Below are 11,370 nucleotides of genomic sequence, written 5' to 3'. Positions count from 1 at the left end.
GAAGGCCCACAGTGAGAGATTTCGACGGAGGTTTCTTGTGAAAGACCTTTGAAGCTTGCTCGAACACCATTCTCTGAATCGTATATCTAGCGTGACCTAGGCCGAGTGGACCGTCACCAAATATGATTTCAACCAAGTCACCCGCAAGCAAGTGGTGTGAAAGTGCAATTCCGTAAAACATTCCAGATATTTCGTCGTTTTCATCATAATCGTCGCGATCCCTATCTATTCCTAGGGCAAGATCAAGGAGTGCCTGTGCTCGATTGAAGCTAATGGTGAATATGAGCAAGTTTTCTGTTTCACTTCGTTCAACCAAGCGTTTTGACTTCCGCACATCGTCAAAGCATTGTGCTCTGAACAAGATCGCAACGTCCTGGACTTCTAACGATGGAAGTAGCTTTAGAAGGATAACAAGGATATTGGAAGCATTCCATAGTTGACCATTTTCCAATAGCAGTGCATACCACTGGACAAATCCGCAACGGCCACGGGAATCACGAGTCCATGGGCATTGCATGTCATTGATCCCAACCCAGTTAGAGGTAGTCATAGCAAAGACAAAAATTTTGATGTAAACCTCGAAGATGTGAATCTGCTGGTGTCAGTATACTAGCATAGAAATTTCTCCCAAGAAGCTCAATAATATGGAAAATAACTAGATCCTACCTCCACATCGCTGGGAAGTGTACCAGGAGGCACCTTGGATCTCTGTCGGCGGAGAAAATTCCAAGTATCTCTAGCTTGTTCGAGAGCTGGGCGCAAAGCCCCTATAGTATAAATTCCGACGAGGGATCTCATGATGCGTAATAATTCCACTTCTTGCTCTTCCAGCATCGACTCCATGTATTGAAGTTGGATATCCAGAAATTCAGATAGAGTTCGAAATTTGCCTTGTTCTAGAAGTAAATCTGCGTACTCGGCAATGACCGGAAATAAGGCGAGGTGACTGGAGAGACTTTGCTGGAAAAGCTCCTGTGCCTGCAAGTATTCGCCTCGTCGCTTGAACCGCACGAAGTTCTCGATTTCTTGCTCGATATCTTCTTCCACCTCCATAGTCAAGGAGAATGGAGTCGTGTCTTGAGCCACGGACTCGGGTGATTTCCCCATACTTCTGATTCATGTGGAGATGAACTTCTGCCCGGGCGTTCAAGGAGGTGAGGGGTTATTTTAGTCTACCTTACGTGTTAATCACAAAACTTGAGAGCCCATTGGTAGATCGTGCTTACGTGCGGGGTTTGGCGATAAAAAGCACATCAAATACCTCATCCAAAATACATCCCCTGCGACCAGGACATACTAGACAATATTCCCGAAAGAGCAATAGAAATGAGCCCGAAAACGCTATGTGGAGCCGCTATGTACTGAAGCACCGCGTCGACAAGTACCAACAGGATACACGATGCCTGCTGGAACAACACCGCCAGAGCTTGGCCTATATGGAGGTCCGAAAGGTCAAAATTGACTGTTCATTCTTACCTGATTCAAGATGGGGTATTATCGGACAGGACCCGGCTTCACCTGCCTGGCTTCTCTATCTGGATGTCAAGATCAGCCAGCCGAAGGACTGTTACCTTGCCAATGCAAAGGTCGAAGTGACGTTTCAGCCGCTGAATCTGGATAATCGAAGCAACACAACTCGCAGCCGGTTAGGCCCTGTTATTACTGATTACTTTGGACCCCAAAGAATTGGAGATAAAGTTGTCGCTCAAAGTTTCGGGAGTTTTGTTGAGCATGGTTTATCATACTCTTTTCATGGTAGTCCCATGACCTCCACGAGTGGCTTCATACCGGGAAGAAGCTCAAGGTCATGTACCGAACCTGGCTGGTCACTAAGAGGATTCTCATGGCCTTTAGCAGGAGACTCAAGTGGTCTTCCCCGGCGAATAGAGTGGCTGGTGGAAGATGCGGTATCTTGTGGTGGGCTGCGTCTTGCACTCATCCTCCAGCACGAGATGGAGCCATTCTCAGTAGCGGTTCAGATCGACGGCAAGCTTAAAGGGACAAAAAACAGAAGCTTCCGTTTCGCTCGCTCGATCGAACAGGGCCACGTGAATAGTTTATCTCGCATAGTCACTCCATCTGGTACTTCCACTTTTCACTTGGACGATATTGCATCGAGACTGGATGATGAGATGACGACATTGAACATCAGAAACAACCAAAACCCAATCGACACGATACAGCGCACCGTTGGTCAATCTGACACTGGCCGACAGCTGAGCCCAAATATCGAACATACCCACGATGACTACACCGTTGCTTGGATATGCGCTTTGCCGATAGAAATGGCAGCAGCGAAAGCGATGCTTGAAGAAGTTCATCCAGATCTACCAGTCCATCCAAGTGATACAAATCAGTATATCCTAGGACAGATCGGTCCCCATAAAATTGTATTGGCGTGTTTGCCACACAACGTATACGGCACTACCTCAGCCGCCGTGGTGGCCACCCATATACTCTATGCGTTTAGGCGAATTCGAATTGGTTTAATGGTTGGAATAGGCGGAGGTGTGCCTTCGGAGAAGAACGATATTCGGCTAGGGGATGTAGTTGTCAGCAGTCCTACTGGTCATTTCGGAGGGGTCATACAGCATGATCTTGGTAGGAATATCGGAAACAGAATCCAAACGACAGGAAGCTTGAATAAACCACCACCGGCCCTTCTTGCAGCAATAGCGAGGTTACGGACAGATCATTTAATCACCGATAACAAGATAACGCAACACATTGATAAGATGCTGGAGAAGAATCCATCGATGAGGTCGGCTTATGCTTGTTTGGATCCGGGGCAGGATCAGCTTTTCGAGGCTGAGTACGATCATTTTGGATCAGCGGCAACATGCGGGCCGTGTGACCCGAGCAGAAGGATAGAACGGAATCCTCGGTTGACAGGCTGTCCCAAGATACATTATGGGCTTATCGCTTCGGGAAACCAGGTCGTTCGGCATGGCATGACGCGGGATCGACTAGCGGAGGAGTTTGGCGTTCTGTGCTTTGAAATGGAAGCAGCAGGACTCATGGATAACTTTCCTTGCTTGGTCATACGAGGTATCTGTGACTATGCAGATTCACACAAGAACAAAGATTGGCAAGGATACGCCGCAGCAACTGCAACTGGCTATGCAAAGGATCTGTTGTCGGTGGTTTCCGTTGCCCAGGTGTATTCTACTACTCCCATTGCAGCTACGTCTGCAACTTGAGACTGAAACTAAGAAGAGCAGTATTTTGGAGAAGCGTACTAGTATAAGAAATTCATCCCTCACATGGGAAGTCCCTGTAGTATGCAATATTGAAATTTGGCAGCCAACAAGTTTCGTACGACCAACTACCTCATTTCCGCCCTTCTACCATGATGATATGGTAACCATGCCCAGTCTTCACCTCCGCGTACTTCGGATTTCCGGTCGTACTGGGCTCCAGATCATAGGCAATCTTTTCAAACTCTCCATGCAAACTCCCTCTCACTTTCCAACCGAGAGCGCCGCCTGCAAACACAGAAAAAGCGTGAGCACTTGAAATCTGTCGAGGAAAGGTTTTCGGTTGAAAGTAACATACCTTGTCGAGCCTTGTCTTCTGAAAATTCACGGGCTACCTCGTCAAATTTCGTGCCATTGCGCAGCTTTTCAAGCGCTTCTTCTTTCTTGGAATGTTTCTCGCACTGTATAAAAGGTGAGATGTTGTCTGGTGCAGCCTGATATACCCATGGCCCTGGGGTTTTGCGCGCACGGAAACCCTAATAAGACAGACTCAAGTTTAGAAAATACATACCAGAATGTGTCGCGCGTTGATAGAAGTAGCTGCCTTCAATCCACCCTTTCCTTTAGCCTTGTCGTCGGTTGCGTCTTTGCCTTTGGCTTTACCAGCGGCCTTGTTGTTCTTGGGGGCCATGACACCAAAGTTTTGTAGGACAAGTGCTATATTTGGGATCCGAAATCCTCGATCTTCGCTGGTGAGATATAGCTCTGTCGTTTGCAAGCTCAGGGAAGCTGTTGAAGTGTTCAAAGTGTTTGCGCGGGTGGAAGGTGGGGTGGCCGCCTCAGGCAGAAACGTGACGTGGGATTCGCTGCGGGCGGTTTTGTACTTCTGCCTCTACTTCTTTCGCCTCTAGACTTTCAAGTTGTTTCGGAGAATGGGGTGCTGAGGAGATTTTCCTATTCTGAGGTTGATACGATCAGGTTGGATCTATGGCATGCGATCTTGAAGCGGCTCGGATTACCTCATTACCAGGGGAGGCTTTCTACATCGCGGATTTCATCTCGGAGGATGAAGAGGAGTGCTTACTGCAGAAGGTGTGTCTTTTTATGACCTTGGCATTCCGTATATCCACAAGTTTTGCACATCTTCATTTGAAGTTCTATTTTGGGTGGCTATCTACACACCAGTTGACATTCGACCGCAGGTGGCATCGGCACCACTGCCACGTTGGACTCATCTATCACACCGCCGCCTTCAAACCTGGCCATCGGCCCTCACAAAATCAAATACCCTACTTGAATCAGACCTGCCATCGTGGCTGATATCTCCCATCATCGAGCCAAGATTCAACGCGCTGGGCATCTTCAAGGGTGCGCCGCACGGTACACCAAACCACGTACTCATCAATGAATACCATCCAGGGCAAGGCATCATGCCACACGAAGACGGGGCGGCTTATCACCCACTCGTCGCAACAGTGAGTCTGGGGGCGCCGATCGTGCTCGATATCTACGAGAAGAACTCGAAGCACCCTGCGGAGCAAGGTGGAGAACGTGACCACCCGCATATCAGAAAGCCACAGTTCCGCATCCTACAGGAAAGACGAAGTTTACTAATCACGAGAGGTCTGCTGTACACAGAGTTCTTGCATGGTATTGCAGAAACGTGCAGGGATGAGGACCTGGGGCCTCAGTCGGTTTGTAATTGGCATCTCCTGCGGGAGAAGGATGCGTTTCTTGTTGGTGGGTATGATCGGCAGACGAGGACTAGTCTCACATATCGGGATGTATTGAAGGTTGCGAAGATGGGTAATACGTTGAAGTTTCTGAGTGGCAAATGATATGGTGTGTTGGATGCTCTGTATGCAGCCAGATTAATCGTGGTTGATTCCTTCTAATGATATTATGATCGGTCTATTTTTCTTTCTTCCATAATGGTCGTTAGTAGATATATGGTATCATGAGCCATCGACTCTTGATTTGCTCGAGGTCATCCTTATCCCCGCCAAACTTTTCCAGATACCATTGTTTGGTTGTTCGGGCGGTGAGACCAAGATTGACGGCCACAAACGCCGAGCATGCCAACAAGGTCTTGTTCACGGACTGGCCACGCGGAGCTCCAAGAAATGCTAGCGACAGATAGATCACGCATTCGGCTCCGTAGTGCGGACATACGACGGCGCGGAAGATCGGGTGGTCTGGGAGGGTATATTTTTTCAGGGAGAATAAGAAGTGATGGCAATCGTGCTGCATTCCGGATGCCATTAGGAAAAGCGGGACGCATAGAAATGTTCGGATGGATGGGGCTCTGGTGATTTTGATGTAGTCGAGGGTGATATTGAAGTTCATTAGTGCCTCTGTAGTCAGTGGTTAGCAGGGTCAATTGACCTTGACGAATGTTTTGATTCTTTCCATACCTGATCCTTCAATCCAAATCGCAACTCCAGCAGCCAGATAGAATCCCAATCCCAATATCCAGTGTACGAACCACATTTTAGATGTGGAGGGTTTGGCGAAGGAAGATGACTCCCACAGTCGTCGTGAACCCTGCATGGCCAGCAGAATCCAGCAGACGAGCACCTGGGACAGAGACATGGTTTGTACTCGATGCTCTTCGCCCACCCGCGAGGCGATGGCTTCAAATAAGCTACCACGGCATAGCAGTTGGACAGCCCAAAACACCGAGGAGACCACCGAGGCGATGTAGAACTGGGTGAAGTAACTGTGCGGTACTTGCCAAGTCGCAAGATAGTCTAGTGTGCCGGAGATTGAGGCACCCCCCTTGACGGTCGGGATTGGGACTTAGAGTCGGTTGAGGTCGCACGCGGTCCGTAGACGAGGAAACGGGAGCGTAAGGAGGAGGGGATGCTGACCGAGACAGTCTTTCAAGACCCGTTAGCTACCGGTTGTGCCCATAAGAGCTCTGGGGAGGGGGGGCCACGCATCGCAGCTGGAGCAGATTTTCATCACATACCGTAGCGGCGGCGAGGAGAAAGAAGGCGCGCAAAGCATCTACGGCATCCATACCGGTGGCCTCGAGGGCGGCATCAATGCCTTGAGCGAGGAAGGAGGCCATGACAGATGGATGGAGAAAAAGTTGTGTCATGGCCAAGCTGCAGTGCTCAGTTCTCAGCTGGAAGGTGGAGAAGAGAGCGGCGCCCCCCGCCGATCCTGGTCCCATGGGCCAAAAAAGGGCAGCTGGCATGGGAGCACTAGACCGTGGCCACGATAAATCGTCAGGCTCCAACCAAAAAAAGGAGCCAGGCAGGTTTCAGGCTGAATCGAATCGAGTAGTCTCCCCCCCCCCAAGCCTGCATCTCCTTCGATTGCACGAGTGAAAGCTGAGTGGCCGCATTGAGGGATCGCCACTGCAGTGGAGCCCACTGCTTTCGTCCGGAATGGGCGTCGAATAGAAGGCCCGTGTGTTAGTGCAGTGCACGCAGACGGGTCGAAAATAGGGGAGAAGGACTTGGTACTCCCTAGTGCAAGCAGGATTGGGGGCGTTGAAGGCAGCTAATTTGGTAGCGTGGTATCGGGGGGGTGCAGAGGGTACAGAGAGTGCAGAGAGAGAGGGAGAGAGGGAGGTAAGAGAAGTAGCAAGTAGAGAGTGGCCCAGAGGTGGATGATTCACTTGTGGCCACTTGCTGTGGCTCTCCCCCGTCCAATCTTCCCTCTTTCTCTTCTTCTTCCTCTTCCTTTCTATCTTCCTTTCTCCCCTACTCTCCTACTCTCCCACCCTTTCTCTCACCAATATCTTCCACCTCTTCCCACCTTTCCTTTTCTGATTCTTTAGAGTTTCCCTCTCCTTCGCCCTTATAATATTATATCTCCACCTCCAACCACTTATCCTCACTGCTATCATTCGTGCCCGCCGCACGGTTCTGCTCTTTTCTACCACCTTCACGCCGCCGTGATCAGCGTCTGCGCATCATTGCTGGCGTTGCCGACCACGGTCGTCTTGGCCTGTCGCGTCCTCCCAAAATGACGATCGGAATTCTTACACATCGAGTGCTATCGCTATGAGTGATGTTGAGGCGGTTTCCCTACCCGCTGCTCTGGACGTCGACCAGAATCCCCTCGCTGCGGTGAAGACGGATGCTCCAGGACCTTCGTACCCTAGGAAGTCTGATTTCGCTCCAGCTTCACCCTCACACCTGACGAGTAATGGAAGTAATGGCTTGGAACCGGTGGATTCGGAGATGGCAGAGCAGGACGATGAGCTAGAGGGTCCCCCAAGCCCCAAGGCTGATTCTGAGGCAGAAACGATCATCCAGTCAGGACGAGAATCCCTATCACCAGAGAAGAAGAGAAAGCACATCCGACACGACCCTATTCGTCAGGTTGTCGATGGTATCGATGGAGGTCTGCGCAAGAGGCCGCGCATCAATGCCGACCGTGGAAACCGGCTCTCTAGGGATTCTCGAGGATCCCGTTCACCCAGCCCGTCCCATCGACCTTCTTCGCCCCCTTCAGTTGTGAAAGTTGAAAGATCGGATGATCCTCCCTCTGTGACGAAGGAGGTGTTGACGGAGAGTAATGCCAATGATGTGGACAGGCCTCGGCCGTATCGAAAACGAAGTTTCAGCGACAGCGTGGATGAGAAACGAGAGCGCAGGCGCGACTCCCACGCCAGCTCAACCATCCGCGAACTGAAAAATAATGACAGTCTCTTTCCTCGCCCTCGACCTTCCTCCAATGCTCGTTCCGTTTCTCCGACTCGCTCCTCCCATCAACGATCGGCCTCTGGATCGCAGCTTCCCTCCAAGAGGAAGGTACCTACCCCGTTGACCGGTTTCCAACGTCAAAGCTCCGAGGATCGGCAATCAACATCCTCCTCTGCTAGTGGTTCTCCCATGCCAAGTACTCATCTCCGTCGACTCGGTTCTGGAGTGGGCGCGTCCGCTTCACCTGCAAAACACATGGGTCCTAAGAAGTTACGCGACAAAAGTGGCCGAACGCCTTTGGCTAGGGCATGTGCCGATCGAAAGTATGACCAGGTGGTCATGCGCCATGGCGAACGTCCCGAGGATTTGAACATTCCCGACAACGCTGGCAACACCCCTCTCCAAATCGCATCCTTGAATGGAGAAGGCTCGATCGTGAAGTTTTTACTGGGTGCTGGCTGCGAAATTGACACTAAGAACATCGACAAAGATACCCCTCTCATTGATGCAGTCGAGAATGGAAATGTCGAAGTGGTGAGACTGCTACTTGAAGCTGGAGCAAACCCCCGCACAGTGAACGCTTCTGGCGATGAACCCTACGAATTAGTTCCAACAGATCTGGACAAGGACGAGTACGATGAGATCCGAAAAGCACTTGCCGACGCGAAGGCAAACCTACGGCCCAGTCGACGATCCGAGGAGCAGATCGGCCCAGACACCAAGATTTCATCAAGACGAGCGTCGGTTGCAAGCCCCTCGCGAAGCCCCCCACCACTGGGGGGTGCTTCGAATCGCCGGAAGACTGGACGGAGTGAGGTTACAAGAAATGATTTGTTGTGGACCCAAGCGACATCCGAAAACCTGCGAGACTTCGCTGCCAAGGGTGACGAAGTCGGAGTTGTTAGTATCCTGAACATCCTGCAAAAGGCCGACAATGCATCTTTGATTGCTGCTGCGAAGGGGGGTCATCATGATGTTCTTTCCCTCATGTACGCCATGGGAGATGCCGATGCCGACCCTGATCCCCTGCGCGGCCACAAGCCAGGCTATAACACTCCCATGCTCGCGGCTATCGGAAGAGGCAAGTCTGATGTCGTCAGTCTCATTCTTTCCCAACCTGGTTTCAATCCCACCCGTCGACTTTTCGAAGACCGATCTTACCATGAGCTTTCCCGAGCCCGACAAGGTGAAGACTGGGAGGAAGAATACGACCTTCTGAAGGCAGCTTATGTGAAGGCTGGAGGCTCTGACAAAGACCGCAAGGATTTGCATTCACCACGACGAGCGCGTCCTAAAGAGAAGGACGACAAAAGGTCATCGCGGCGTCAGTCATCTTCTCCTGTGGCTCGACAGAAAAAACCTGTCGAAAGTCCAAATACCAACCGCCCACGATCTGCCAAGGAGGTGCAAATGATGAAGGAAAAAAGACGAGAAAAAGAGAAGGCGCGCGAGATGGGCCGACCGAAGTCGTCTGCTCGTGATGGTAGTGATGCTCTCGCCAGTTCTGACCATGATTCGGCACGTACCGACTCTGTCAAGCCTAAAACTGGTATCTCTGCTCGGAGAGGTAGCGAGTCTAGTGGCGTGGCTCGAAGTGAAGAAGTGAAGAAGAGACGCCTCATCGCAGGGCGACGCCCCCAGGATCATGACCGCAGGCCGAGTCTGTTTTCGTCCGATTCTCTTTCTGGTCGCGAGGAGGCACCAAAATCACGCAACGATACCATTCCCGATACCAACTCCTCACTCAAGCGCATCCGTGCCGATGACGCCTCCCCTCCCCGAGCTCGCTCTCGCGACACAGAAAGTGATCGACTGTCACCCGAACGAAAAAAGAAACGACGTGTTGTTTCCGAAGAGAAATCCGCAAATATGCCCAACGGTGGCTCTAAGAAACATGAAGATACAGGCGCGAGTGAGAAGACTCAACCTCGTCGACCCCCCGATGATACCCCGCGTGGTGATGGTCCGGGACGTAACCTTGGTCCTCCCTCGAAGAAACCAGACACCCCTTCACAAGCATCGGACAACGCACCACCAGAAGAGTATGGTGCAATCAAGACAGAGCCCCAGGAACCCGTTACAAACTCAGTTGCTGAGGTACCCACCAATACAAAGCGTGAAGACCAAGAAGCAGAGAAGCGTCGAGAGGCGGAGGCAAAGAAAGCCGATGAGGAACGCGTGGCCGAAGCAAAACGTCGCCAAGAAGAAGAAGCGGAACGGGAGGCCAAACGCAAGGCCAAACGCGAGGCTGAACGGGAAGCTGAACGGGAAGCTGAACGGGAGGCTGAACGAGAAGCTGAACGAGAAGTCGAACGTCAGGCAGAACGTGCTCGTCTTGCCAAGGAAGAAGCCGATCGAGCTGCCCAAGCTGCCCGTGCTAAGGTCGAAGAAGATGAACGCAAGCGCAAGGAAGCCGAGCAGCGACGCGTGAAACAAGCCGAAGACGAGCGCCAAAAGCGCATGGAACAAGAACGGGCTCGCCTTCTGAAAATCCGTCGCGACCAAGAGGCCCTTGAACAACGACGTCGGGATGCTCTGCCAGGTCGCCTTCGCATATCTGCCAATTTCGTGGGATCTAATGATCCCCGTGCTCGAAGCCATTCCTGGCTTACGAACTTCATGCCTCTCGTCACGGCGACCACCCGACAACTCGACCCCGAATGTGTTGGAGAAATGGCGAATGACAAATGGATTCCGAATTACTTGGTTGCACCCTTGCTGGCGACCAATGACCTCCAACTCTCTCAGTGTGAGTGTCGTCTTTCCGCTTCCCCCAATGGTGATGAGTTAACTAACATTTTCCCATAGATGCCAGCTGGGAGAAACGCAATGCAACTGAAACCCAGCGCATGAATCTCTGGCGATGCACCCGCCGGATGCTGGTGTACACCGATGACCCAAAATACCGCAACGCATCGTTTGGAGAGATCATGCAGCTGGATTGCGACACACGGCCCAAATACTTCGAAATGGAGCATATCTTCTGGATCCGACTCTCTGATTTCACGGATCTCGTTCCACACATCCCGCATCTCAATGGCCTCGACCTGACTTTCCTCAGCATGCATATCGACCCCGAGCCATCAGATGCCCCGATTGTGGCGGAGAACGCCCAAGTCAATGGGCACTCCTCGGGCATACTCGCGGCCGAGACAAACGGCTCCACAGGACTGAATGGCCATAGCTTGCCTCGGCCTGGTACATACTTCTAGTTTCCTTCCCAGTCTTCGCTATTCAGGCCATGGCTTGTTTGAATTTTAGCGGGCGAGGTTTGAAGGCGGATTCTGATTGTACGATTATGATACCTCTTGCGTTCTTGTAACGAATCTTATTTTGTTCGGTAGCTTTAGCCTGAAGCGAGCAAACAATTACTTTTAACTTCATCTGTTTCTCCTCCATCTAGACTTAGACTCTCACAGTACATATCGCGAATCTCATTATATGCGTAGTCACCTGATATCTCTCACGTGAGGCCAAACATGCCTCATTGCGGGATGCACCACGTGACATGT

General features: G+C 51.3%; 6 protein-coding genes across 6 annotated transcripts; 3 read left to right on the top strand and 3 right to left on the bottom strand.

Annotated features, from left to right (window-relative positions):
• Positions 1 to 636: 636 nt before the first annotated feature.
• On the bottom strand, positions 637 to 1,107 carry N7533_002896 (uncharacterized protein; the record flags this gene model as incomplete). Its single annotated transcript, XM_057099546.1, has 1 exon — positions 637 to 1,107. The coding sequence occupies one exon, from the start codon at positions 1,105 to 1,107 to the stop codon at positions 637 to 639; it is 471 nt and encodes a 156-aa protein (XP_056964682.1).
• A 236-nt stretch (positions 1,108 to 1,343) lies between these two features.
• On the top strand, positions 1,344 to 3,200 carry N7533_002895 (uncharacterized protein; the record flags this gene model as incomplete). The annotated part of the gene is made up of 1 exon (XM_057099545.1): positions 1,344 to 3,200. One exon carries the CDS (start codon positions 1,344 to 1,346, stop codon positions 3,198 to 3,200), a length of 1,857 nt encoding a protein of 618 aa, XP_056964681.1.
• Positions 3,201 to 3,330: 130 nt separating this feature from the next.
• On the bottom strand, positions 3,331 to 3,888 carry N7533_002894 (peptidylprolyl isomerase; the record flags this gene model as incomplete). Its single annotated transcript, XM_057099544.1, has 3 exons — positions 3,331 to 3,485; positions 3,556 to 3,658; positions 3,769 to 3,888. The coding sequence occupies 3 exons, from the start codon at positions 3,886 to 3,888 to the stop codon at positions 3,331 to 3,333; spliced, it is 378 nt and encodes a 125-aa protein (XP_056964680.1).
• A 296-nt stretch (positions 3,889 to 4,184) lies between these two features.
• Positions 4,185 to 5,035, top strand: N7533_002893 (uncharacterized protein; the record flags this gene model as incomplete). Its single annotated transcript, XM_057099543.1, has 2 exons — positions 4,185 to 4,289; positions 4,400 to 5,035. The coding sequence occupies 2 exons, from the start codon at positions 4,185 to 4,187 to the stop codon at positions 5,033 to 5,035; spliced, it is 741 nt and encodes a 246-aa protein (XP_056964679.1).
• A 100-nt stretch (positions 5,036 to 5,135) lies between these two features.
• Positions 5,136 to 6,270, bottom strand: N7533_002892 (putative 3-oxo-5-alpha-steroid 4-dehydrogenase; the record flags this gene model as incomplete). The annotated part of the gene is made up of 4 exons (XM_057099542.1): positions 5,136 to 5,551; positions 5,612 to 5,995; positions 6,019 to 6,076; positions 6,169 to 6,270. 4 exons carry the CDS (start codon positions 6,268 to 6,270, stop codon positions 5,136 to 5,138), a joined length of 960 nt encoding a protein of 319 aa, XP_056964678.1.
• Positions 6,271 to 7,213: 943 nt separating this feature from the next.
• On the top strand, positions 7,214 to 11,070 carry N7533_002891 (putative histone deacetylase complex subunit (Hos4); the record flags this gene model as incomplete). Its single annotated transcript, XM_057099541.1, has 2 exons — positions 7,214 to 10,607; positions 10,667 to 11,070. 2 exons carry the CDS (start codon positions 7,214 to 7,216, stop codon positions 11,068 to 11,070), a joined length of 3,798 nt encoding a protein of 1,265 aa, XP_056964677.1.
• Positions 11,071 to 11,370: the final 300 nt, after the last annotated feature.

The sequence above is a fragment of the Penicillium manginii genome (assembly GCF_028828005.1).
Source record: "Penicillium manginii strain IBT 31320 chromosome Unknown utg000002l:1.0-5564898.0:1.0-5567710.0, whole genome shotgun sequence".
Taxonomy (NCBI): Eukaryota; Fungi; Ascomycota; class Eurotiomycetes; order Eurotiales; family Aspergillaceae; genus Penicillium; species Penicillium manginii.
The sequence above is the reverse complement of the archived record's forward strand: the minus strand, read 5'-3'. Positions and strand labels throughout refer to the sequence as shown.